General features: G+C 53.5%; 1 protein-coding gene across 2 annotated transcripts; it reads left to right on the top strand.

Annotated features, from left to right (window-relative positions):
* Positions 1–418: 418 nt before the first annotated feature.
* On the top strand, positions 419–25,808 carry ACVRL1 (activin A receptor like type 1). Of its 2 annotated transcripts, none has more exons than XM_054012543.1 (10): positions 419–959; positions 10,753–10,824; positions 12,358–12,588; positions 14,008–14,213; positions 16,291–16,390; positions 17,182–17,328; positions 17,419–17,694; positions 18,296–18,493; positions 21,531–21,661; positions 24,331–25,808. In XM_054012543.1, the coding sequence occupies exons 2-10, from the start codon at positions 10,758–10,760 to the stop codon at positions 24,463–24,465; spliced, it is 1,491 nt and encodes a 496-aa protein (XP_053868518.1). In that variant the 5' UTR covers positions 419–959; positions 10,753–10,757; the 3' UTR covers positions 24,466–25,808. The 2 variants fall into 2 exon arrangements, with proteins under 2 accessions (XP_053868518.1, XP_053868519.1); XM_054012544.1 differs by lacking the exon at positions 419–959 and adding an exon at positions 1,312–1,348.
* Positions 25,809–26,648: the final 840 nt, after the last annotated feature.

Here is a 26,648-nt window from a genome sequence, read left to right on the forward strand (position 1 = left end):
ACTCCCTGCAGCCCAGCGCTGCCCTGGGGTCAGCACAGACTGAAAGGAGCGAGGCTCCTTCCCAATTAGTCAGTACTAACCAGTTCCTCAATTGCTTCCCAGCCCCACACACTGGTCGCCCCTACACTGGCCCCACCAGAGCGACCAGCATCACTCCCAGAATGTCTCTCGCCTGCTCCTACTCCAGCCCAGTAAACTGAGGCAGCCAAACCCGTAGGCCCTGGCTGCTCTGTGCGGAGACTTGGTGCATTTCCCTTTGTCCAGACGGGTTTGGTGGGAGCCTGGGGAAGAGCCGGGAACGCCGCCCACCCACACACCCTGGCGTGGGGGAGTGTTCGGACAGGGACTGGGCGGGAGGGAGAACAATCGGGATGGAGCAGGGGCCCGGGGTGTGCGGGAGGAAGGGAGCTAGGCTGTGGCTGTATGCTCAGCAATAGGAAATGCTTTATTAGCTGGGAGTGGTGGAGAAAAGCCAGGCAGGAAGAGGCAGTAATAAGAAACATTTTTTGACTTCTCCCACATCAAGAGCTCTGAGATCTTGCCAAACTGCTGCGTTTGGGGAACAGGGAGAGAGGAACGAGCCCCCAGGACTGGGGAGGGAACTAGACACACACACCCCTCTCCCCAGCTGGGACAGACGTGGGGTGGGGAGGACGGAGGCTGACTCATGAATCTGCTTCAGGCTGGAGCTTGCAGGGCAGTGGGGAGCTGCCTGGGGTGAGCTGGAAAAGTGTCCGTCGAAGGCTGGGATCCAGACACTGCAACCCAAGGAAAATCGCCTCTGGCTCTGGGAAAGGGTCACCACAGCCCTGCTAGCAGCAGACAGAGAGCCGGATACAGGACGCCCAGACCTGGGTCGGGCAGGTTCCGTTCCACCTCCAGAGGCTCGGCAGAACCCGCCCGCCCACAAGCAGCCTCTCCTCTGGCCGGAGCTGTCAATGAGAGGGAAAGAGCCGTAGGTGAGTTGGAATGAACTGCTCCCTCTGGGTGTTGGGATGTTTCTTAGGCTGGTGCCCAAAGCAGAAAGCCTTCAACACTGGAGCGCCCCCATATGTGTAACTCCTCACCCCCTCTCGTCTGTTCCTGATTTGCCCCCTCTGTGATACATTGGAGCAGACTGTTCTTTGGGTCCCCCTTTCACAGCAAGGGATGTCCCGCCCCTCTAAGACTCTGATCCCCCTCTGTGTACTACCTGCCGCTGAGAACCACTCCATTGCTTGAATGTAAATCTGGAGTAACCGCTCGGAAGCCGGCAGAATTTGCTCCTGATGTTTGCTTGTGCAACTGAAATTAGAATCTGGGTTTACCTCAATTGCAGTTAGTGGGATGACTCTGGATTTGCACAAGGGTAATTGAAGTCAGAATCTGGCCTTGTGTCCCCTTTCAGAAGATGAAACGATATGTAAACTATAATTATAGGATATGCAATGGATCTAGTGCTGGAGGATTGGAGAGTAGCAAATGTTTTGCAGCTACTTCTAAAAGGCGTTGGGGAAATGTAGTAAATTGCAGACTAGAGACTGGTAAATTAGTTGAAATGATGGAATTACAAAGCACTTAGAAATGAATGATATGATAAGGTCAAAGTAGCACAGCTTCTGAAAAGGAAAACCGCGTTCTCCATTCTATTCAGATTCTCTACCATTGTCTATAAAAGAGCAGATAAAGGAGAACAAGTTGACACAATTCACTTAGACTTTCAAAAAGGCCTTTTACAAAGTTCCTCATAAGAGGTTGCTGAAGGCGCTAAGTAGTCCAGAGATCAGAGGCAAAGGGCTATCTTGGGTCAGAAACTAGGGAAGAGATGGAAAACGGATTATGAAGAAATGGTCAATTTCATCACCACTGAAAGTTAACAGCAGGAGCTGTGCTAGGGCTGATATTAATTCATGATCTGGAGAAGAAGAGGAGCAGGGAGGAAGCAGAATTTGCAGATAACACAAAATGATTGAGGTTAACCAAGACTGTGGAACGTCAGAGGAACCTAACCAAGTTCAGGGCAATATGGTGGCAAATGAAATTCAGCGTGGGCTGGAACACCGTGAACTGCTCCTACGCTGCACAGAATTACTAAACTGCTCAGGAAAAGCTCGGCCTTGGGTCAATGAGCAGCGCCAGCGGAGAAAGCAAATCAGTGTTGGGGTGCGGAAGGAATGGGTGCTATCCTGTATCTCAGTAGGATACTCGGGACTGGAATGGGGTGTTCAGTTCTCTCTCTCACACACACGCACACACACACAAGGGGGTCAGAGATGCTTCGCAGGATTTGTTTGTTACTGTTTCTAAAAAGCTTCCAGGCTAGAAATAAAAAACCCCTTGCTGTACTCGGCACAAACAAACAGAAAATCAACCTTGCCCTCCTGTTTCTCTAACACACAGAATTTGAGAAAAAATAAACACGTGGGTGGGGAGGGGGCGTCTGGGCGGATTTTTTTTTTAAATAACAAAACCTGTTTCTCTGATTTTTAACGTAGCAACTGCCTCGAGCGCAGGGCAGCACAAAGCCCATGCTGTGCAATGCGGCTGCTCGAGGCATCTGCTGGCTCGGGGCACGTTGCGCCAGGCATGCCAATGTCCCCGGAGCAACCTTTGCAAGGCTCCGAGGCTCAGTTCGGCTCCGAAATGGGCCTGGGGGAGACCCCCGAGCCAAGCGAATCTGATCTCTGGCTCTACAGTTTCTCCAGCCCTAGGAATACAGCATGTTCCCTGGATCAGACCACTGGCCAGCTCCTGGCAGAAGATGTCACTGCCGTATGCACCTGGCCAAGTCTGTACTGATGGGCCGGGAGAGGAGGGGAATCTCCGTAGTTCTCCCAATTTAGGTTCAAAGCCCATTGAAGTAAACGGCAAAACTCCCACTGAGTTCAGTGGGCTTTCGATCTAGCAATGCATGGCCTGGTTTGTAGAGGAGTGAGCTGCCTCTGACCTCAAGGGGAACTTCAGCACCTCTGACAATCAGCCTAGAGCAGCAGTGTCCTGGAAACTGCCTACGTCTGCTGCCTCCCCAGGCAGGAATAACGCTTGCTGCCGGCCGTGTGCTCATGTGCCCTGGGACGGGAGGGGGGTGTCTGTACAGCTGCTGGTTCTCAGGAACAAAAATAAGGAACCAGGTCATGAGATGCATCCTGCACTCAAAAACCAAAAAAGGCTTTTCTGCGCGTGGTTTTCTGGGCACGACCCCTAGATATCTCCCATGCGAGCGTGTGACTGTGCGAACCATGGTGATAATTTTGTTGATGATTCTCTTTCCTGGTTTGGTTTCATGTCCGCTAGTTAAACTGTTCTCCAAAGTGAACCAAGCAGCATGAAGGGACCTGGTACCTAGGGCAGGGTGTTGGAAAGAGGAGAGGGTTTAGGTTTCAATCTTCAAAAGTATCCTCTGGGCACCTGCTGCTCCCAGTCACTTCATTTGGAATTATGGGTGCTCCGCACCTCTGAAAATCAGGCCCAAGATCACGGTCTCAAGAATTGAAGCTTTCAAACTCCGTGGCCCCCTGGGAAGACATTGGTCTTGCTCTGTGTCTACACTGAGATCAAAGGCCTGGGTCGCAGCCAGGGCTGGCCGGGTCAGCTGACTCGGGGTTCCAGGCTATCAAATTGCAATGTAGCTTTCCAGGCTCGGGCTGGAGCCCGGGCTCTGAGACCCTGCGAGAGTGGAGCGTCTACACAGCCCGAGCCGGGTTTGAGATTCAGCGCGGTGGGTTTTTTATCGCAGTGCGGCAGTGCCCTCTGGGGACAATTCATGGCTGCCCTGGACGGTCAGTTACACAAGTGCAAGGGGCTGTCTCTGAGCTTTGGAGACCTGGCGTGGATTGCTGCAGGAGGCGCCTGGCATGAATATCTCGAGCCCAGGGAGCTGGTTTGAATCCAGCCCAGCTCGATGGGAACAGAGCGGAGTTACTGCTTGGGGGGGTTGTGCATCTGGAGTTTGGTGGGACTCGATCTAGTTCCTTCCGGACACGTGTCCACAGCACAGAAACCGCCATCATGAAAGGCGCTTGCTGGCAGCCCCAGCACATGGACCAAGGCCTGAATGGGCCACAAAGACTGAACCCTGGCATGCTCCGATGGTCCTGCCAAGGCACCATTAGGGCTTATGGGTAGAGCCTACAAGCACGGTCACTAGTCCTGTGCAGAGAGGATCTCAGGGCTCTCTCTGGTGCCTTTCACCAGCACTAAACGCACTCCAGATTTTATAAAAACCGGCTCTGTGCTGAGCAGAAAGCAGGATTGGCCTTACAGCTGCAGTCAGGGCCAGCTCTGGCTTTTTTGCCACCCAAGGCAAAAAAGCCACACACATCCACGCCCCCGCGTGGCAGGGGAGGGTGCCGAGCCCGGCCACGGGCCCGCAATCCCCGACCGGGCCAAAGCGCTGGGAGCAGGGCGGAGAGCCCGGCTGGGGCTCTCCGTTCTCCCCGGCGGCCAGAGCACCGGGGGGAGGGCGGAGAGCCCCCGGCGGCCAGAGCGCTGGGGGGAGGGCGGCGAGCCCGCTGCGGCTCCGCTCTCCCCGGCTGCAGGAGCGCCGCGGGGAGGGCGGCGAGCCCAGTCGCGGCCCCGCTCTCAGGCCGGAGCGCCCCACCGCGCCGCCCCCCTCCAGGCGCCACCCCAAGCACATGCTTGGTGGGCTGGTGCCTGGAGCCGGCCCTGGCTGCCGTGGGATCCTGGGCTGGCACGTTGCAGGCGAGAGAAGGGTGTGGCGCCAAGGGGGTCAAGGAGAAACAGCGACACATCTGCAAGCATTCAAAGCCCTGCTTTCTTGTATGCTCTGAGTCAAAGTGGCCTGTGGGGAACTGCAGCTCCGAGTGCACTTTCATTTTCAAAGAAATTGTAACATGGCGTTCTCCACCCACGTTCTTAATAGAAGCATCTTTGATAGGTCATTACATTGGCCTGCTTTCTTATGTGGTTCTACAGGACACCGTAGCAGGACATCGTAAATGCTTGGCATGCTCTTGCATTATAAATCCTATCAATAGCACATGCCTGGAAGAGGTGGAATTCAAGTTACTTTAACTCTGATTATCCTCACACAGGTTCTCGGCTGGTGTAGGCTGGTATAACTCTGTTTATTTCACTGGAGCTATTCCGATTTACAGACGCTGGGAACCTGGTCCCTCTGTTTCTTTATTTGTGGTTCAAAGAGTCACAGACCAGATAAGGTTGCCTTGCCTCTTGTGCCCTGAGCAGTTTGTCAATATGTGAGCCTTGCCTAGTGGTTTCCATTAGAGAAGAAATTGATGATACAAGGTGTGATGAACTGGGACTGTTCTTACTGTGGTCTGTGAATGCTGACAGGGGAGTGTGGCTGGGATGGTCTGCAGTGGGGGATGGGAGACTGACCGGAGAATACCTGAGCATGTAACATGAGAACCCAGGAAGGGGTTAGAGGCCAGGTGACACCTTTGCCCAGGGAAACTGAACAAAGGCTGTGGGAGGGGTCGCTGGGGGGAGAGTTTCAGAGCTGGCTGGTGGAATGGCTGGGAGGCAGACAGGGCTCTGACCTCCCAAGGGGGCTGTGGGGCCCTGGGACCCCAAGATGGACCTAACCAGGGGGGATCCTGTTGTCTGTGCCTGCAAGACCTGTCTTTGACTCTGTTCCTGTCGTCTAAATAAACCTTCTGTGTTACTGGCTGGCTAAGAGTCATGGTGAATCGCAGGAAGTCGGGGGTGCAGGGCCTTGTGTCCCCCCACACTCTGTGACACAAGGCAGGTATTTCTCTGGTATAATCCCGTTTATTCATAGTGAATGAACACACGGTCCTATTTCCCAGAACACAGAAGGAAAAAAAGAGCAGGAAGTTTCCTTAAAATTTCCAAGCCAGCTTCTCCAGCCAGTCCTGTGCCCCAAGGAGTTCTGTCTCTCTGCTCCTCTGGGCTAGTCTCACGACTGTTTCTCGTGCTGTCTGCTGGTTTTCTGGGCTCTCTGCTTCTCTCATATGTCAAAAAATCCTTTAGCCCAGGGGTTCTCAAACTGGGGGTCAGGGCCCCTCAGGGGGTCACGAGATCATGAGCTGTCAACCTCCACCCCAAACCCTGCTTCCACCAGCATTTATAATGGTGTTAAATATATTTAAAAGTGTGTTTAATTTATTGGGGGGGGGTCGCACTCAGAGGCTTGTGATGTGAAAGGGGTCACCAGTAAAAAAGTTTGAGACCCACTGCGTTAGCCCCTACATTTGCAATCTGTCATAGAGAAACCCCACTTATTCTCCCTGGGTTCCTTCTTGATTAGGCCTTGCCACGCAGCCTAGTGACTTGGGCGGTGGCTTCTATTGTGTCCAGCTATCATTTCTTAAAAGGGGCTTCACTTCTTCTATTTAGCATGAATGAAAGGTGGTCAGCACATCCTTCAGTTTTAACCAGGTCTGTGATCATTGGTAGCCATCAAACCTTCCAGTCGAACAACAATTTTTAAAAATTCTTCTTCCCTGTGTTACTAACGCTCAAGGCTATTAAAACTGACAGGACTTGAAACTTCGAATTGATTTTCCACCACTGATGCTGCCGTCTGTTGGACCCTTTTGTGCTTCAGATGGCTTGGGCTGGGGATATTGCTCCAGGCACTTCCATTCGGTTCCCCACGCTTGCAGGACAGACTGCGTGGTGAAAGTAGAGCATTTCGGTTCATTGGGGTTTTGGGCTTGGATCCAGGGGGTTGATTCTAGAAACAATCCCAAGAGGAAGTTCCGCTCGGCTCTAAGAATTGGGTCTTGCCACTTTTTTCACCAGTCTTGTCATATTTGGGGTGAAATCCTGGCTCCATTGAACACAATGACAAAAACCCTAGTGACTTTCGTGGGGGCCAGGACTTCCCTTCGAGCCCCTGCTCTGAGAGGAGACTGATGATGGGGGCGGGAGGAGAGTCTCAACTCTCAATTCAAATGAAAAAAGTAAGTTTCTAGCCCTCATGATTGCAGAGAAAAGCCTGGAAATGTGTCTCAAGTGCCCCCCTAAGGGCTCACAAACCAGAAGGTAACGAACCTCAACTAGAGGCGCTTTGAAAATCGTACAATTCCTAAGCCAATCTCGTCAGATGTTGGGGCCTGATTCTGGAACCGTTGGGGTCGGTGACACAGACGTCTACAGCCAGGCTACCTGTCCCGAGCTCTGCACTTGGTTCTGAGTCGAGGGCCATAGTTGGTACCTGCCGGCACAGAGACGCTGAGGCTGTGGTGCGGAGACCTAATGAGGTGAGAGAGCTACAGAGAACATGTGAATGGTGAGTCACTGGTGCAGAGGGTGCAGGAAATTAAATCTCCGTTTCTGGAGCAGAAGCTTCCTTCTAGAAGCAGCGGCTTGGAAAGCACCAGAATAAAGTGAGTTCTCAGCAGTTCTCAGGACCCTCCCACCGTGTTTCTGTTACTGACGAGAACCAGAGAGCTCAGGCTGCGGTCATGGGGCTACTTGTGACAGAGATGGTTTGGGTCTCTGGAGCAATGTTACAACATCCAAGTGGTGGGGCTTAAAGAACCCGTGAGCCATCTGTGTTAGTGTGTGAGGGAGAGAGGACAAAGGGGAGGCTAGAGATGGGGAAAGGAGGGAAGGGTTCAGAGAGAACACGGGAGAGGAGAGAAGGGAGGAAGAAAAAGTAGGGACCAAAAGGAAGGAAGGAAGGAGATCAATAGTGTATGGGTCATCCGCATCTGCCAATAGCAAATGCCTCCAGCAGCTGGAGATGGGACTCGAGATGGGACGGGCGCTGAGTTCTACCGAGAATTCTTTCCCAGGGGTCTGGCTCTTGCCCACATGCCCAGGGTCTAGGGTGACCAGACAGCAAGTGTGAAAAATCGGGACAGGGGGTGGGGGGTAATAGGAACCTATAAAAGAAAAAGACCAAAAAAATTGGGACTGTCCCTATAAAATCGGGACATCTGGTCACCCTACTAGGGTCTAACTGATGGCCAGGTTGGGAGGGAATTTCCCCCAGGTCAGATTGGCAGAGACCCTGCGGGGTTTTATATTTTCCTCTGTAGCACGGGGCACTTGGGGGTTCGAACTAGAGTAAATGGTGCAGTCGCTGTAATCTGGAGTCTTTAAGTCATGATTTCAGGACTTGGCTAACACAGCCAGAGGTTGCAGGAGTGAGTGGACACGATTCTGTGGCCTGCGATGTGAAGGAGGTCAGACTAGATGGTCCCTTCTGGCCTTCGAGTCTATGAGATCAGGAAGAGGGGCGTGAGAGAAAGGAAATGGATCGTGGGAGCTAAACAGAACTGGGCCCAGCTCTTTAGAGGTGCCTCTAGGCCCAAAGCCCATTTCCCGAGAGCTTCCTTTGTCTCCAGTCTGGAGGCCTAGGCCTGGTCAGGACAGCAGCCATCCAAACCTGGGCACCATGGAGGTGGCAATTCCTATTCCAGGATCCTGTCTGCACCCGGGCGGGACCCAGACTGTGAGATGAAGGGTCAGGTGCCCCCCTGGAGTGAGCTAGCACTTTGATTTAACCAGGAGTGTTCTTTGCATACACCAGGGCTGGATCTGTGCCCTCGTGTCTGCACTGGGACCGGGCTGAGGGGCGGGGGAGATTGGGGTGCAGCCCATGTGACTGTCCCTGGTTCAGGGCGCAGCTGCTGGGGAACACCTATCCCTCCCCCAGGAATGTTGCCCTCTCTGTGCCAGTGTTTGGGGGACGGGCCTCAAAGAGCCCCATTGCCCAACATGGGTTCAGCCTGCGGATACATCCAGCCCCTTTGCTCACCCTTGAAAGGGATGTTTGCCTGCTGGTACATTATCCACAAAAGCTGCAAATTTCCTGGGCCAGAGGCGGCTCCCGCTCCCAGTCCCATATCCCACTGGAGCTGAGTCTCTGTTTCCCCTCTGGGAGCAACAACAAAGCGAGTTATTTCGGGGAGGAAAGGTTCCTGCAAGGCTGCCCTATGGCTGGAGCCACGGAGCTGCTGTCTGGGCCAGATATCTGTTTGTGCGGCTTGGAGCTGTGTGTGTTTGCGTGACTCCCCTTTCCCATCAAGGCCAGAATCTAAACAATCTTGATTCCTGTTCTGGCTTCAGCGGCGGGCAATGGGCAGGGCTCCCTGAATTGCAGGAAACGGAGCCATCAGCCTGTTTACGTAGAAATCACAGACGGAGGTGGGTGGAGAACCCAGGGGCTCGTCCATTTAGAAAGGGCTCCAGAAGTGAAGGAGATGGCTGCACGGCGGGGAGGAAGGGGGCTGGGAGACTTGGGGACAGTGGTGAGGTCAAGTCTTCATCATGTTTAGTTTGGCAAGAATTTCCTTTTTACAAGGAAGAATTTAAAAAACAAAAAACCCTCCCTCTCCATAGGAGCAGCTGGGAAACTTTTGGCTGCCTGCTATGAGTGTATTTGTATCACTGATAAGCCTGATACCGAAGCCCGCTGGAGGACCCAGTCCGCCAGACTCTGTAATGCGCAGCTGGCCTGAAGGATACTTCGGAGCGGGCCCACGGAGCTGTATGTCGCACCAAATCAGTTCCCTGCCATTGCCACCAGCCCCCGTATTTCTCTGCCTGTGGTCTCCTTTAGTCTAGTCCAGATTACTGGCCTCAGTACCGAGGTAACTGGGCGGGGATTCGTGGCCCGATATGCAGGAGGTCAGCCTAGGTGGTCTGGGGGTCCCTTCTGGCCTTAGAAGCTCTGACTTTGATGCATAGAAGAGAGGTGTGGGGAAGGGGAAGGTGAGCCCCTCTTCATCAGGCCTTTCCGAGCCACTGCTCTTTGATGCTGCACCATCTACTGCTTAGACCCAGTTAAATCCCGCTGGCTGCACTGCCCCGCTGTGGCCCCGCTGCGTCCCATTACGTCTGTTACTACCTGGCTCCCCCTTTGAACCTCTACTGCCCCTGCTTTGTGAGTGCTCAGATCGTGTGGAACTTCTTCGCTCCCCGTTTTAAAACCGAAGCTTTGCTGGTGCACGTTGGGTGCTGTGCTCCACGCCAGAGATGGCTGCATTTCAGGGGTGGTGAGGTAAGCCTGTACAATGCTTTGACGTAGCTTTTCCTGGGACGAGAGGACGTGCAGCCACACAAGTGGCTACACTGAAAAGAGGCTGATGTGTCTATTGCTCGTCACATGACAACAGAACACGAAGGCACCGCAGGGACACAGCTGGGTCACAAGTAAGGAACCATGCTCACTACACACATGCCAGACCTGGCTACAACCCCCCTGCTGCCCTGGCTGGTTTCTGGTGGCTTCTCCAGCCCCAAACACAGTAAGCGCCACTAGCAGGTTCACAAACCATTTAAAGGTATACTATCCTATTCCTCTCTGCTACCCTTCTGTATACAAGTGGACTGCTGTCAATCAGTGCAGAGTTTGCACTGTGTTTATTTGCACACATTACCAATGCAGGCTGATCTTCTGGAGGCTGAGTTTAGCTGGAATGGGTTTTCATGCAGTTATGTGTCGTAAAGATCTCCTGTAATCACTCTCAGGAAGAGGTGGTAACTGTGATATCCTGGCCAAGCTCCACTCTGGATAATTCCGTCCTACCTACTTACATCCTGCCCCCCCACCCTGGCAATTTCAGTTGACTACAGAATCCTTTATTTCCTCTCCAAAGCCATTGTGTAGCTTTGCCGAGCGACTGTGAAGCAGCTGACCCGTTCCAGCCCAGACGTGGCTGCATTTCAGGGATGCATGAAGTGACCCCCTATATATAATGAAGTTGCACGATAATAATATCATTTGCATTTGCAAAGTGCTTTCAGATCCTCCAGGTGAAAGAGGCTGCCGAATTGTGAGACTGCACTATTAATTAATTCTGTTTTCTCCAGAGAAAATGCTGCAAGGAGCCATTGGGAGCTTTCTCCTGGTCGTTCTGACTGTTCCAAGGAGCGTTCCAGCTGGTATGTAGCAGAATAGCCAGAGTGACTAGGAACAGTGCAGTGTTCCCAGAGCACGGCTGTGCAGGAAAATGAAATTAATGGCGGGCGATGTGGAGATTTAGTTATATACTCACCTCTCAAAATAAGTCACCATCCCAGGCAATTTATTCACACCCCTGTGTGTCTGCCTGGGGAGGCAGAACTGGTCAGAGGAAGAAGCCAGGAGTTGGGATTCCTGGGTTCTAGTCCAGCTGTACCCATGACTGGCCGTGTGACCTTGGGCGAGTTGTTTCTCCTCACGTGTCGCTGATCTCCCTCCCGTGTTAGTTCACTGTGGTTCATAATGTGCTTTGAGCTCATTGGATGGAAAGGGCTGGAGACATGAAACTCAGAGATGGGATGCAGGGAGTATTCTTAAATACCTAGGGCTTTTCCCTGGGGTGGGCTTCTCTTAACCATGGGAGACGGTGTCTTCTTGGGCTATTAACTGGACATCTCACCGTGTCCTCACCCCCTCCAGTTACCCCAGTCTGCTCATCTCTGTCACTGGTCAGCCCCAGCCCGGGGTTATCTTCTTCACCCTGTTCACAGCTACCCAGTGCGGAAGCAAGGGGCACTATTTGAGGCCCTGTTGTTAGGGCCAGCACCGTGGGAGAGCTCTGTGCAGAGAGACACTGCCGGGTTTGCATTAGAGATGAGCCCAGGCTGTGAAACAGGCCAAATCCCAACCACAGCGTACCCAGGCTCTGGGGCTGCAAACCTGAAACCGTGCTCGGGGTCCGAGCTTGCAGCTCCAGCTGGACTCTGATGGGCCAAACCCCCCAAAACGGCCAAGTTCAGGTTCAGGTCTCGACTTTGCCCCCGCCTTGGGGAACGCCTTGATGATGATGTTTGGCCCCAGCCTAGATTCTGGGGTGTGGGTTCCAGGCATAACTTTAGGACTCGGGTTTAGAGACAGGACCAAGACTAAAGTCCAGATCCAAATGCCCCTGAGTGGCGCTCAGAGTCCAAATCCACATGTGAAATTGCAATGGGATGAACAAAAACAGCTGGATCAAAAAACTCTGACCTTCCCGAAGTTAAAGCCCCAGAGACAAATATCCTGATTTGATCCCATCCCCAAATTCTTTCTCATCTATCCAGCACATTTATCTAGCTATTGATTTAGCTATTTATCTACCAGTCTGAGCCTGGCTTTTCAGAAGACCTCAGGGGCAGATTTTCTGGTGATCAGCACCTAGAACTGGGGTCATACTTAAGAAGTGCCCAGCACTCAACCTGCCCCCAGTGTGCTGGCTTCTTTGAAAATCTGGCCCGCATGGCCCGGGCTCGACTAGCCAACCCTCAGCTATGTGAGACTTGCTGTTACAAGAAGCTGGTTTGTGTCCCCCAGTATTTATTAATGACCCGTCTCCCAGCCCAGTCAGAGCCCTCCCGTGACATTCGCGGGGTGGTGGACGTAACGTACCCCAGCTGGAATGTGGGGAGAGCCCTGTGGGGCCACCCCAGCTCGGCTCCGTCCGTGAACAGTGCTGTCTCCTTTGTGTCCTGCAGAGAACCTGATGTGCGCCTGTGACGACCACGTGCAGCCCTGTGACCATGCCACCTGCTGGGGGAAGGTGTGTTTTGTGAGCAAAACCCGGGAGAACGGGAAGGCCACCCAGCGCAAGGGCTGCCTGAGTGATAATATCCCGGAGCACTGCCAGACTAAACCCATGGAAGAATACGCCATGAGCTGCTGCAGCTCCAACATGTGCAACGAGAACACTAGTGTCCTCCTGAAAGGTACAGCCTGTCACGGAGTCCCTGGGCGTTGCTCTGGGACTGCTCCCCACAAAGCCAGTCAGGACTCTGGGGAGCCTCCTCTCCCTCGGAGCAGACCGTCTTCAGGGCAAGAAGCTCACACGGCTTCACCTCCTGGGTCTGACCTGGGAGCATTCAGCATATGCCCCTCCGTGCGCTTCCCACAGCGAGTCTGCCCAGGCAGGGTCCTGGGGAAGTCAAAGCGTTCTGCACCCCCATTTCGCAGTCAAATGTGACTCTCGGCCAGCCAGTAAAACAGAGGTTTATTAGATGACAGGAACATGGTCTAAAACAGAGCTTGTAGGTCCAGCGAACGGGACCCCTCTGCCGGGTCCAATCTGGGGCCCAGCGAGGCAGACCCCCATCTGCCCTCCCTTCCAGTCCCCAGCCAGCTCCGAACTCCCACCCCCGTCCAGCCCCTCCTTCTCTGGGCTTTGTCTCTTTCCCGGGCCGGGAGGTCACCTGACCCCTTTGTCTCCAACACCTTCAGTTGGCACCTTTGCAGAGGAGGGGCCCAGGCCATCAGTTGCCAGGAGACAGAGTGTCCGGCATTTATGTACCCTGGCCCTTTGCTCTGCAGCAACCAGACACCCTTATCCCACCACCTAGATACTTAAGAACTGCATAGGGGAAACTGAGGAAAACATTAAGAAATGTCCCACTTCGTCACACAGCCCAGCTGTGTCCTCGGTCCCCGGTGTGGCTGGGTGCAGGGGGCTCCCCTCTCTGGTAGTTTGTCCCAGGCTCCCACCCCCTGCCTTGGGAACCCTCCGACAGTCTTTGGGGAGACAGGAATTTCCCCGGAAATCACTGGTGCCCCTCTGGCCTTGCCCTCTCAGCTCAGGTGCCCCCCAGCCCCGAGCCAGGCCCTGGGCTGCTGCACCCATGCTCACTGGAGCCCAGCAGACTCTGACCCCCTCCTTCTGGGGGGGGAGAGCTGTCAGCAGAACTGGGGTGACATTTGCTGTCAGCTCTCCAGCTCCCTGCCTGCTGCCCCTGAATTGCTCAGGGCTGCTAGGGAGTATCACAGAATCATAGAAGATCAGGGTTGGGAGGGACCTCAGGAGGGATCTAGTCCAACCCCCTGCTCAAAGCAGGACCAATCCCCAACTAAATCATCCCAGCCAGGGCTTTGTCAAGCCTGACCCTTTCACACCCATGGAGAAGGTGGCTCCTAGCAGCCCAGAGGCTGCTCTAACTTATACCAGGGCCCTGCCTGGCGCTAGAATATGAGAAAGAGAAAGGTGGCCTGAAGCCCCCTCCCTGTCCCAGCACAGGAGCACAGAAACCAAGCTGCAGACCCCAGGGCCTGTTCCATCCAGACCTGACTCCCGCTCTGACTCCATGCATACTGCATTTGCCCGTGGACTCCACCACAGCTGGTCCTTTTCTTCCCCTCAGGCCAGGAGCAGCCCGAAGAACCTGCCTCTCTGACGAACCTTCTCCTGATGATCCTCGTCCCCCTGCTGGCCCTCCTCGTGCTCATCACGCTCTCCTTCTGGAAGCTGGCTCAGCACCGCAGGAAGCGGCTTCTCATCAGACATGATGACTTGGGGGACGCAGACAACATGCTGAAAGCCTCCATGGTCGGAGACAGCACCTTAGAGGTGAGTGGGCCTTGAACAGCCTGCCCGCTAGGGACCAGAAATGGCGATGGCCACAGACAGGCTCCCACCCTGCAAACCCCCCCAGGTCCGAAGGCCCCAGAGTTCTGGAGAGGTTGGATCCAAACCCAAACTTTGCGGCCGGAGCCCATCACTGTGTCACAGTCAAGGGCTCTCTCCCTAACTAAGAGGATTTAACATTCAGGAGTGCAAGTAGAGCCGTACCCTCCAGCATGCGGTACTGACAAAAGATTTTTAGCAGTACGGGGTACTGGGAAGCCTTGGGGCTAGCCCACTCCTCCAGGGGGGTGGGGCCGCGCTCTGCTCCTTAAAGGAGCAGAATGCGGCTAGGGAGAACATTCATTCTTTAAACGGCTTTAACAGCACAATACATATGCTAACAAACTTAAACCAAGGCTTTATTTAAGTTTGTTAGCATATGTATTGTGCTGTTACCTTGGTCAGGAGTCCTCAAGAGGGGAAGGGTGGGGGGGACAGAAGGTGTTTAAACAACGTTTTTGATTCTGTTTCTCCCCATTGGTCTGAATTATTCATGACATCCATACTGCATCACATCAAATCCAAATCATTAGAGGAATGCCTCTGCTTGCACTGACCAGAGGATGTTTGGATTCTGATGTCAGCCCAGTTCTGCAGCCTGACAGGAATCAGGTGTTGTCCCTAGTGAACACAGAATTCTTCTTTGCAGCCAAACTAGTCTAACATGCATTTTGTTAACTGGAACTGGAGCAGCAAAACAAAGAAAACAAATGCCTCATTTTCCAGCTTTGTGGGTGAAAGAACTATAAGTGAAGATTATAATGCCGGACACTGACGGCCTTAAACCAGCTGCTTCAGGAATTTGCCAAGATGTTCCTCATCTTAGCAACAGAGCTAAGAGTTATCACACATCTGCCCACCTTTCTTCGAATGAAGCTCCTTCTGATCTGACAGCTCGGGCATTGTCAGTTTCATCCAGAACAATTTACGAACTTGGAACCTAATCCTGCAAACCCTTAATCATTTGATCAATCCCATTGAAAACAATGGGACTATTTGCATGACTATGGACCACTTTTGTGGGCTGGTAAGAGTTTCAGGAGTCTGTTCTGTTCCTATAAAGGAAGTTGAATCCCCCAGTGAAATGCAATGTTTGACAATACCATAAAGCAGTTTAGGATACAGTTCTACTTAAAATTTGTTTTTAATAAGTCATACATAGGCTGAAATGGCTCCTCACCCAACTCCCCCAATGCTCCCTGCCACCCCCCCAGGCAATACAGACCCCAAGCACCCACCAGTGCTCCCCCCCAAGACAACACCGACCCAGGCACTCCCACCCAACTCCCATATTCCATATAAAAACAGACTGAATACTACAGATTTGGGGGGAAAGTGAGTAGTTCAGCATGTTGATGTTTGTATGTACAAAGGGGGGTGTCGGAGGGGACGGGGAGAGCATGCGGGTCCCGGGCTGGGGGCAGGGCAGGGAGGAGTCACATGGAGGGTCACGTGCCCCCCTTTGTGTCCCTCCCATGAGTGCAGTACCGGCAAGAAATGATTTCTACTTGCACCACTGATAACATTGAATAGGAAAGGTATATGGGTGGCATGGATTTTATGGTCTCCATACTTCTTTCTCCACTTCACCTCTAGGTGCCACGCAGCCATCTCTGCCCCACAGGTCATTGGTACCACTCCACACCCCTCCTTGCAGCTTTTACTCTGTCTCCACCCAGAACGATCTTCATGCCACAACCCGACCATCATGTGCCCCATCTCCACCCCCCTCCTATGATCACTCACCCGCTCTCCATGCCCTTTGCCCCCAACCAACCTACGGTGATGCACCAATCCCCACCCAAAATCCATGCATTCACTCCATCTGCCCCCTATCACTGTGCCCATGTGCCCCATCTCTAGCCCCAGATCGCAGCTTCACCACCCTTGTGCACCCCACCTACCTCCCAGCTCCCCGCTCCTGATTGCCATGGTAACCGAAGAGATGGGGATTTAATGTTGCTTGAGGGGTTACCTTGCTGCAAGCTCTGTCACTGACTTCCAGTGATCTGTCCCTCAGGACCTGCTGAACGAGGACTGCACGACGGGCAGCGGCTCCGGGCTGCCCTTTCTTGTTCAAAGAACGGTGGCTCGGCAGATCACTCTGGTGGAATGCGTAGGTAAGAAAACCCAGTCACCGCGTCTGCCTTTGAACATCTGCACGTGGTGAAGGAGGATCCCCCTGCTCGGCTATCACCTGATTCCTTCAGCCAGTGAGCCAGGCATGTCCCAAGCTCCATCCCGGGAGCAGCTAGAGATGAGACCATGAATCCTGACCCTCGGGGGAAATTTTGGTCTGTGTTACCCACCTGCTAGCCCAGGGCCCTCTGGAGATGCTTAGTATAGGAGGGGGAAGGACAAGCAGGTCTTGGACTGGAGCTGGGCTCTCCCTAGCCCCTAATCCCTGATATCCGATGGGCTGGGCTCTGACCATGAGGCTTCTGGCCTAACTCTTCACGGTACAGACCAGGCCTGGCCCTGGGGGACCCGCCTTTCCCTTAGCAGACAGGCCTGGGCACTGAGGTACCCAGCGTATCCCCATGACTGTATAGGCCAGGCCTGGGCATGAAGTCACCTGTCCTAGCCCCTAATTGGCCAGACTAGACCCTATTAAGCCAAAGAAAAGTCCTGGCAAATTGCCTGCCGCTGCTGGGTTGCCCAGTGGCCGTCAGAGGGTGCAGTGCACTGGCTCAGCCGTGGGACCAGGTTGCCTCTAGTCATTGATCCACAAAGAACATAAAACCTTATCCTAGGGGTGGCTGCGGTCGCTAAACCTCCCGCATAGGCAGCAGTGGCCTGGGCTTCTATCCCGCCGTGGCCCAGCGGGGGCAGGTGTGCACCACGTGAGCCCGTCCCCAGGGCTCGCTCAGCACCGGCAGGGCAGCGTGACGCCGTGTCCGTGTCATGGCAGGGAAAGGGCGCTACGGGGAGGTGTGGCGCGGCGTGTGGCACGGGGAGAACGTGGCCGTGAAGATCTTCTCCTCCCGGGACGAGCAGTCATGGTTCCGTGAGACGGAGATCTACAACACGGTGCTGCTCAGGCATGACAATATCCTGGGTGAGTAGCAGCCCACGAGGGTGTTTATGTGGCGCCCGGCCTGCTGGTGCACGCCTGTTCCATGGCCCCTTCTGCTTTGCCCCCCTCTAGGCTTCATCGCCTCTGACATGACGTCCAGGAACTCCAGCACCCAGCTCTGGCTGATCACTCACTACCACGAGAACGGCTCGCTCTACGACTACCTGCAGAGGACAGTGCTGGACACACCGACCTGCCTGAGGCTGGCCTGCTCCATCATCTGCGGCCTGCTCCACCTGCACGTGGAGATCTTCGGGACCCAGGGGAAACCAGCCATCGCTCACCGGGACCTGAAGAGCAGGAACATCCTGGTGAAGAACAACCTTGAGTGCTGCATCGCAGACCTGGGTGAGGAAGGGGGATCGGGCCAGGGCTGTGACCCAGCTCCGTGGCTCCTCTGGCTTGGGGAACAGAGGAACTGACCAGATCAGACCTTTGTCCCATCTGCACCTAACCGCTGTCTGGATTCCCTTTCACCTGCGCGCCGGGTGGCGAAAGGGCAGGTGCATCTCCAGGGGGTGATGAAAGCAAAGGCTGTTTCCTCTGCCAGTGGAGGGGATGGTCTGCTCATCGGAGCTTAAATATTTAATTCCCTGGAGTCATGGGTTGAAATCCCAGTGTGGTCAACTCCGGGGTATTTTTTCTTCCCCAGAACAAAATGGGGGTGTTTCAGGAGGTGTCAGCCCCCAGGTGACAATAAATATTCCCCCCACTTCGCAGCCCCACTGCTCAGCAGAAGGGAGGTGAGGGGGATAAGCCAGGGAAGGAAAGAAAGAACAAATCGCCATGGGAGACAGAGGTACATGCAGGCTGTACTGATCCAAGGTGGATTTCCCTTGGCTGTAAGCAGAAAACTCCGTCAGGCCCAGATTTCCTCATAGAGAGAGGAGTGAAAACCCAGGCCCCCCATGTCCTCCAGATCAGCCTGTGTGATGCTGCTTCCTTTCAGGGCTGGCGGTCATGCATTCCCAGGGCAGCGACTACCTGGACATCGGGAACAACCCTCGGGTTGGCACCAAACGCTACATGGCCCCCGAGGTCCTGGACGAACAAATCCGTACCGACTGCTTCGAATCCTATAAGCAGACAGATATCTGGGCATATGGTCTGGTGCTCTGGGAAATCACCAGGAGGACAGTTGTTAACGGTAAGGGGCAGTCGGGGGGCTTTGGGCAGTGAGATGCCGTGCTCCTAATTCTCTGTCCACATGCACAGACACAAATGTGGATGTCATACAAGGACCCTTCTCTATAGATATGCACACATCTGTTTGTCCTTTTATAGTACCCGGAGACTGCCCTGGGGTCCCCCGTCTGTATGTATGCACAGAATATCTTGATGTCCGCAGACACCTGAGAGGGTCCTATCTATTCTGCTAACCTTCTATATTCACTGTCTTATACCCAGACTGTGAACTCTTTGGGGCACAGACGGCCTCCTTGTTCTGTTTGTACAGCACCCAGCACATTGGTCTCCTGGGCCATGACTGGGGCTCCTCGTACGACCTCAATATAGATAATGCCTCCTCACCTGCAGAGAAAGAACTGGGGCTCTGGCTGGACGGGCTGAAGCTAGGACTGCCCGTTTTAATAGGAAGTCGGCAGTATCGCATGTCCTGAGTTTTGCAACAGATGGCAGCTGGGTAAATCGGTCAGTTTAGGAGCGTGGCACAGCCTGTGGCCCCAGCCGCAGCCGAGAGGCTGAGCGAGCGGCAGGCTGGAGTGAGAGCCGCGTCCTCCCGTGAGTTCGCGAGGCTCCCAGTGCAGAAATCAGCGCTGCTCCGGGCTGTTCCTGTGAAGGTTTTCGGCTGCTCTGGGTGTTTTTTGCCCGAAGATTAGCTGTAAATTATAAACACTGGAATCTAGTGTCAGCACCCGGCTCCCTGATTAAAGGGCCCATTAGACTCAATCAGCGCTTTGTTTGTTCAGCACTGATTAGAAAACAAGCAGCATCAGAGAACTGCTTGGAACCTGGCCAGTCGCATGGGCTGGTTAACCCAGCGGGTTTCCCCCATGGCCTGCCACGGCCAGGGGTTGGTCAGTGCTGGCTTTGGGCAGAAGCAGCTGTTGTGGGATGGGGATGGCATAGGGTGACCAGATGTCCCCATTTTATAGGGACAGTCCCGATTTTTGGGTCTTTTTCTTATCTAGGCTCCTATTACCCCCACCCCCTGTCCCGATTTTTCACACTTGCTGTCTGGTCACCCTACGATGGCGGGGAGGGCATGCTTTCTGGGGGAGGGCAATGGGGCTGAACGAAGTGGGTCAATGACCCAAGAGCAAATGGACCAGATGCAGACTCCTTCTCCAGGGCGTTGGGAGGTGGAATTCACCTCCCCTGCCCCTGCAATAGCGGTGTCAGAATGTGGGGGGAGGGCTTAGCTTAGCCTCTGGCCCTCTGGCAGCTTGGGGCGCCGCGCACGGTGAGCCTGGCCCCAGGTGTGGGGTCTTCAGTCCGTGTCCCAGTGGCCAGGCCTCCCTGGCAATGGAACGCCCCCCCCCGCCCCCCCCACACACACACTCACACTCATTGTGGCGGCCTCAGCAGATGGGCCCAGGCCGGAATGAGTGCTACAGAGCCCATCTTTCCCTCCAGGGCAGGGCTAAGGGACACAGGCAGGGGGGGAAGGTAGACCCAGGTAGACACCCAGAGGCCTGCGGTCTCCTGGGTGTCCAGCTGGCACCTTTCACCAGCAGGAAAGTCCATTAAATGGGGGAAGTTGGGGGCCAGGTGGCAGCTCCCCCAAGGCGCAGTCTGGCCGGGCTAATCTCATTTACGGCTCCCAGATTAAACACTTCACTTAACTAACCCAACAGCGCCCTTGCCTTGGCTGCCATTAACCCTTGAGGGCCAAAGGCCTCTCTCCCAGCAGACCCTCAGTGCCGGGGAAACTCCCCACCATGCACTGCATCCAAGGGGGCAGGGTGACGTGGGGGTTACACCCTCTGCCCCGAGGGTGGTGGAGGCTCATGAGGTGCCAGATAGGAACTTCCCACTGCAGTGGGCTGATGGGACGGACACTGGAAGGGCTTTGGCAGCCAAAAAGGGTTAAATCTCTGTCACAAAGACATACGGAGGCACTAAATATGGATTAGCCAGGGCCAGCTGCTGCCGGTCTGCAGTGAGCAGCTGCCTGGCCTCCAGTTCACCACGAGGTGGCGGTTGGGGCTGCGTCTAAGACAAGGTTCCCAGGTGATCTGAACTGGCCCCTGGTTTCCTGCAATTGCAACCAGTTCCAAAGGGAGACCCGGGGTCGGGGGTGGGCCCTCCCTCTGAGCAGCCCTGAGGTGTTCACTGCAGGCTTGGTGCATCTTCCTCTGAAGCACTGGGTAGCCGAGGCAGGGTTCCACCCAGGGTCTGATTTGGCAACGCAAGTAGCACAGGCGGAACCTGGTCTGAGCTATGCCAGCGTGAATCTGGAGTGAGGGCGGTGTAGTTTGTGGGTCACTGTGCCTGGTGTGTGAACACGTTCGTGTCACACATCCCGTTGCGCTCCGTATCAGTGCCACGCCTGCTCATGCCACATACCCCCGTCACGTTTCGTGCCATCCAGGGTGTATAGCATGCTCGGTGTTAGTGCCCCATTGACTGGCTATGCCCACCCATGTTCATACATGTTCATACCAGGGGGAGGGTCCTGCAGCCACATCCACACATACCACTGTCAGTACAGATGGGGAAAGGATCCCTGGGGTGACATCCTGGCCCCACTGATATCAATGGCAAAACTTCCATTGGCATCCGTGTGAGCAGTTCACCCCTGTTCTTCCGCTCCTCCAGAGACACGGCTGTCTATACGCTGTACAGCGCCTAGCACAAAGGGGCCCCAGTTTTGATTGGGCCTCAGGCACTGCCATAATACATGTGATTAATGAGAGTCTGTTGTTTGAGACTGGAGCTACTAGGGGTTCTACACGTCCCGAGTACAGTGCTAGGACAGGCTCATCTCCTTATAAACAAGCACTCAGCAGGTCCGGGTCCATCCAGCAGAGGGCAGTGGTGCAAACGTGCACACGCACACACACACACATGCATGCACATGTGCCTGAGTGGTGCATGCTCCTGCTGTTTGCCCTGGGGCTGATGATGAGTTACGGTCATTGGTGCATATTGCTGATTTTGTGCTGCATGACCCCGTGACCAAGCCAGCCTTCCTCACGTGCTGCCCTCTCTTCCTCCGGCAGGGCTAGTGGAGGACTACAGGCCTCCTTTCTTTGACATGGTGCCAAGTGACCCCAGCTTCGAGGATATGAAGAAGGTGGTTTGCACTGACCAGCAGACGCCCAGTGTCCCTAACCGGCTGTACTCTGACTCGGTAAGTGCGGCAGAGGGCGCAGATCCACTCCAGTGGAGTCTTCTTTAACTCAACCGCTGTATAAACCCATACATCCATAACTAAGACCATAAGAACGGCCGGACTGGGTCAGACCAAAGGTCCATCTAGCCCAGGATCCTGTCTTCCGACAGTGGCTGATGCCAGGTGCTTCAGAGGGAATGAACAGAACCCGGCAATTATCAAGTGATCCAGCCCTTGTCGCCCATTCCCAGCTTCTGGCAAACAGAGGTTTAGGGACACCCAGAGCATGTGGCTGTGTCCCTGCCCAGCCTGGCTAATAGCCAATGATGGACCTATCCTCCAGGAACTGATCTAGTTCTTTTTTGAACCCAGTAATACTTTTGGCCTTCACCACATCCTCTGGCAATGAGTTCCACAGGTTGACTGTGTGCTGTGTGAAGAAGCATTTCCTTCTGTTTGCTTTAAACCTGCTGCCTATTAATTTCATTGGGTAACTCCTGGCTCATGTGTTATGTGAAGAAGTAAATAACCCTTCCCTAGTCACTTTCTCCACACCCGTCATGTTTTTTTAGACCTTTATCATGTTCCCCCTTCATCGTCTCTTTTCTAAGCTGAACAGTCCCAGTGTTTTTAACCTCTCCTCATATGGAAGTTGTTCCATCCCCTCATTATTTTTGTTGCCCTTCTCCATATTTTTTCCAATTTTAATATATCTTTTTTGAGATGGGGTGACCAGATCTTAGTATTCAAGGTGTGGGCGTTCCATGGATTTGTATAGTGGATTTGTGATATTTTCTGTCTTATTATCTATCCCTTTCCTAATATTCTGTTAGCTTTTTGGACTGTCGCTTCACATTGAGTGGATGTTTTCAGAGAACTATCCCCAGTGACTCCAAGATCTTTCTGGAGTGGTAACAGCTAAATTAGACCCCATCATTTTGTATGTATAGTTTGGATTGTGTTTTCCAGTGTGCGTTACTTTGCATTTATCAAAATTGAATTTCATCTGCCATTTTGTTGCCCAGTCACCCAGTTTTGTGAGATCCCTTTGTAACTTTTCCCAGTCAGCTTAGGACTTAACTATCTTGAGTAATTTTGTATTGTCTGCAGACTTTGCCACCTAACTGTCTACCCCTTTTTTCCAGATCATTTATGAATATGTTGAATATTATTGGTATCAGTACAGATCCTTGGGAACCCCACTATTTGCCTCTCTGCACTGTGAAAACTGGCCATTTATTCCTACCCTTTGTTTCCTATCTTTTAACCAGTTACTGATCCATGAGAGGACCTTCCCTCTTATCCCATGACAGCTTACTTTGCTTAAGAGCCTTTGATGAGGGACTTTGTCAAAGGTTTTCTGAAAGTCCAAGTACACTCTGTCCACTGGATCCCCCCTGTACATGTGTTTATTGGCCTTCTCAAAGAATTCTAATAGATTGGTGAGACATGATTTCCCTTTAGAAAAGCAGTGTTGACTCTTCCTCAACATATTACGTTCATCTATGTGTCTGATCATTCTGTTCTTTACTGTAGTTTCTACCAATTTGCCAGTACTGAAGTTAGGCTTACTGGCCTGTAATTGCCAGGATCCCCTCTGGAGCCTTTTTAAAAATCGGCATTACATTAGGTATCCTCCAGTCAACTGGTACAGAGGATGATTTAAGCATTAGGTTACATCCCACAGTTAGTAGTTCTGCAATTTCATATCTGAGTTCCTTCAGAACTCTTGGGTGAATCCCATCTAGTCCTGGTGACTTATTACTGTTTAACGTATCAATTTGTTCCAAAACCTCCTCTATTGACATCTCAATCTGGGTCAGTTCCTCAGATTTCTCACCTAAAAAGAATGGCTCAGGTGTGGGAATCTCCCGCACGTCCTCTGCAGTGAAGACGGATGCAAAGAATTCAATTAGTTTCTCTGCAATGACCTTGTCTTCCTTGAGGGCTCCTTTAGCACCTTGATCAGTGGCCCCACTGATTGTTTGGCAGGCTTCCTGCTTCTGATGTACTTAAAAAAAATTGCTCTTAGCTTTTGTGTTGTTTGCTGGTTGCACTTGGAATTCTTTTTTGGAACACTAGATTTGCCAGAGTTTGTGTTCCTCTCTATTTTCCTCAGTAGGATTTGACTTCCAAAGGTTTAAATAGATGGCCTTCACCTGATCCCTGAGGAGGGGATCCTAGCAAACATTTACACACCGGTTTAACTTTATTACTGCAAGCAGTCCTGGCTCTAACTGATGGTATTAGTGTCCAGCATGTGGATAAGTGTTTGCCAATAGGGGGGCCTTTTCCCAGGAGACCTAAAGCTCTTCCTACAAGGTCTCTACGTTTTATCATCCCTATTTCACAGATGGGAAAATGGAGGGTCAGAGAAGTTGCCCAAAGATTTCAGCTTTTGAATGACAGGCTTCCAGGAAAAGCTCTTACTTCACCCACCTGGTCAGGCTTCTCCCGCTCAGCCGTGCTTGCTCGTGACTTTTCTTTACGGGGCCTGCCAATAGGGGGAGACAAAGCAGCATTCTGCTGGGGGGGTCACTGGTTAATATTGGGGAGCCAGATCTGTTGCTGGTGTAACTGGGCGTAGCTCCACAGAAGCCAATGAAACACTGCTGATTTACACCAGTGGAGGATCTGGCCCTGGATCTCTGATAGTAATTTTCTCTCTCTTTCTCGGCCCCACCCAGATTTTGTCCGCCCTGGCTAAGATCATGAAGGAATGCTGGTACCAGAACCCCTCTTCTCGGCTCACAGCCATGAGGATTAAAAAGACACTAAAGAATCTGAGCAGCTCCCTAGAAAAACCCAAACAAGATGATTAAATGCGGGGAGCAGGCCCGAGAGCGCTGCCGTCGGGTGTCTTACTCGCTCAGGCTCCGAAGCAGCAGAGAAGCCAAAGAGGTTCAAGGGCACTGAGTTTATGCTGCGTGCAGGGAGGGGGCCAGGGCTCTTTGCGCAACTCTATAACAAACCGGTTTTTCCCTCGAAGTCCAGCCCCGTTGCGGAAGGAGGATTTTAATTGGCCACCACGCCCCAGGGACCATTCCAACCTGCTGCAGAAAAGCCCCACTGAGCAGCTGCCAGTTGCCCCGGCACGTCTTTCGCAGTCGCTCTCCAGTGTCCTCCGAGTTGTTTTTTTGGAGGTGTTTTTTTTTTTTAATTAAAAAAAAAATTCTCCCAGCCCATTTATAAAAATACCCGCTGGGTCCGGGAGCTGACGCCAGCCTGTCTCGCGTGCCAGACGGGAACATGAGCAGCAGCCCGCGCCCTGCCCTGTTCACAAGAGTGGGGCGTTGACTCTGAACGCCACATCAGGACCCTGTGAAAAGCAAGAGGCTCAGTTTAGCCTTTGGGATCCTTTTGCACACGGGCGAGTGTGTGTGCATGTGCACATGGGTGAGTGTGTGTGCACGCATGTCTGTCTGTGGGCATGTGTAAAATAACACAGTATGCACCCTGGAATCACCAGGAGCCGGGCAGCAGCGCAGTGACTGGAACGGGGCTGTGATGAACGCTCTGTGCTCATTCAGGGGGTGCAGCCGAAGCCACTGGGGGATGCACTAATTTAGCATCCTATTGAGAACTAAAGCTGCTCTCTACCCCAGTGGAGCGTCCTCAGGGGACAGCCTGCCACCCGACCGTGGTGCTGAAAGCCCTGGGGCTGCAGGTGTCATTTCTCCCTCTTGCGGTGGAGTTCTGGCCTTCACGCGCACCGGACCTTTACTGGTCGTCATTCCGCGAGAGGCGAGGCTCTGTGCTGGAGGTTGGCCCGGGGGCTTTCTGATTTACTTTCATTTATTTACACCAGGCAGGAATTTGGTGCACGCAGCCACTCGGGGTCTAGTGCTATCTTGACATTTCCTGGGTTGTCCTGATCCACCCTCTCCCGCCCCCAGAGGCAGGCGCAGAAGGGGAAGAAACACCCCCTCTTTCAGTGGGTCTCCCTCATTTCCCCAGCGCGTCCAGCTACTCCATCCCCACCAGCTGGCAAGCCAGCCCTGGCCAGCTTAATCTCACTGCTTCCCATGGCTGGAGAGGTGAGTACCTGCCCCCTCCTCCATCCCTGACACAGCCCAGCATGAAGGAATCTGGGCTCTGCTCAGACCTGAGCTTCCCCAGTGAATTTGGCACCAGCAGGGCTCCCCGCCCACAGCTCCCCCGGCGGGTGCAGTGTGCACCGTGTTTCTTGTATTCTGCAAAGGACGGTACTGGGTTAAGTCCGGGTTAGCGTCCCCACCCCACCTCGCTGCGGCAGATCCCAGACGCCCTGTTAGCTCATATGAGACTCCCTGCCGTATCTTCCTCCCTTAGGTACTTTGGGTGCATTCGCTTCCCTGGGAAGGGGAGTCACATCCTCTTATTCCAAGCAAGCCTGCTAAAGATGGGTCTGAGCTGCTGTGTCCGGCCCCGGCCTTGTCTCCTGTGGAGGCTTTTCCACCTGGGCACACTGGCCGTGCAACGTGGCCGTTCTGACGAGGTGTCTTTTCCCACGCTTTTTGCACAAGTGGAAATGACAACACAAGGTGCAAGGCAGGGCAGAATAAGACCCCAGGTCTCCCTAAAGGCAGCCCAGACTTCCCAGACACTGGAAGGGCCCACCTGACACTCCCTTGTCTGTTACAGTCGGAGAAGCCCAGAGGGACACTCCAGGTCTGTAAGGGACGCAACGTAAGCCACATTTTAGAGCCGCATCTGAACTCGCCCAGACTTTGGGGGGGCTGTTTGGAAGCAACGTTTTGTTCAGGGTCCCTCTCTGGTTTAGCCACATCCGGAACTGTCTAGAGCGGGGACACCCCACCCCCTAACGCTGCCCACAGCTGCCCTGCTGCTGTCACACGAGTGCAAGGACAGCGCTGAACAGCTGCGGGGTTCTATCGCTGGTGGTTTCAGCTGCCCAGCTATCAAGGAAGATACAAGCATGAGCAAAATATTGTGGCTGTGTGTGTTTGTTTTTGATTAACAGAGCCAGGGCTCAGCCCGGAGATATTCTGAGCACCCTCAGCTC

The sequence above is a fragment of the Malaclemys terrapin genome, chromosome 23 (assembly GCF_027887155.1).
Source record: "Malaclemys terrapin pileata isolate rMalTer1 chromosome 23, rMalTer1.hap1, whole genome shotgun sequence".
In the NCBI taxonomy this organism is placed as follows: Eukaryota; Metazoa; Chordata; order Testudines; family Emydidae; genus Malaclemys; species Malaclemys terrapin.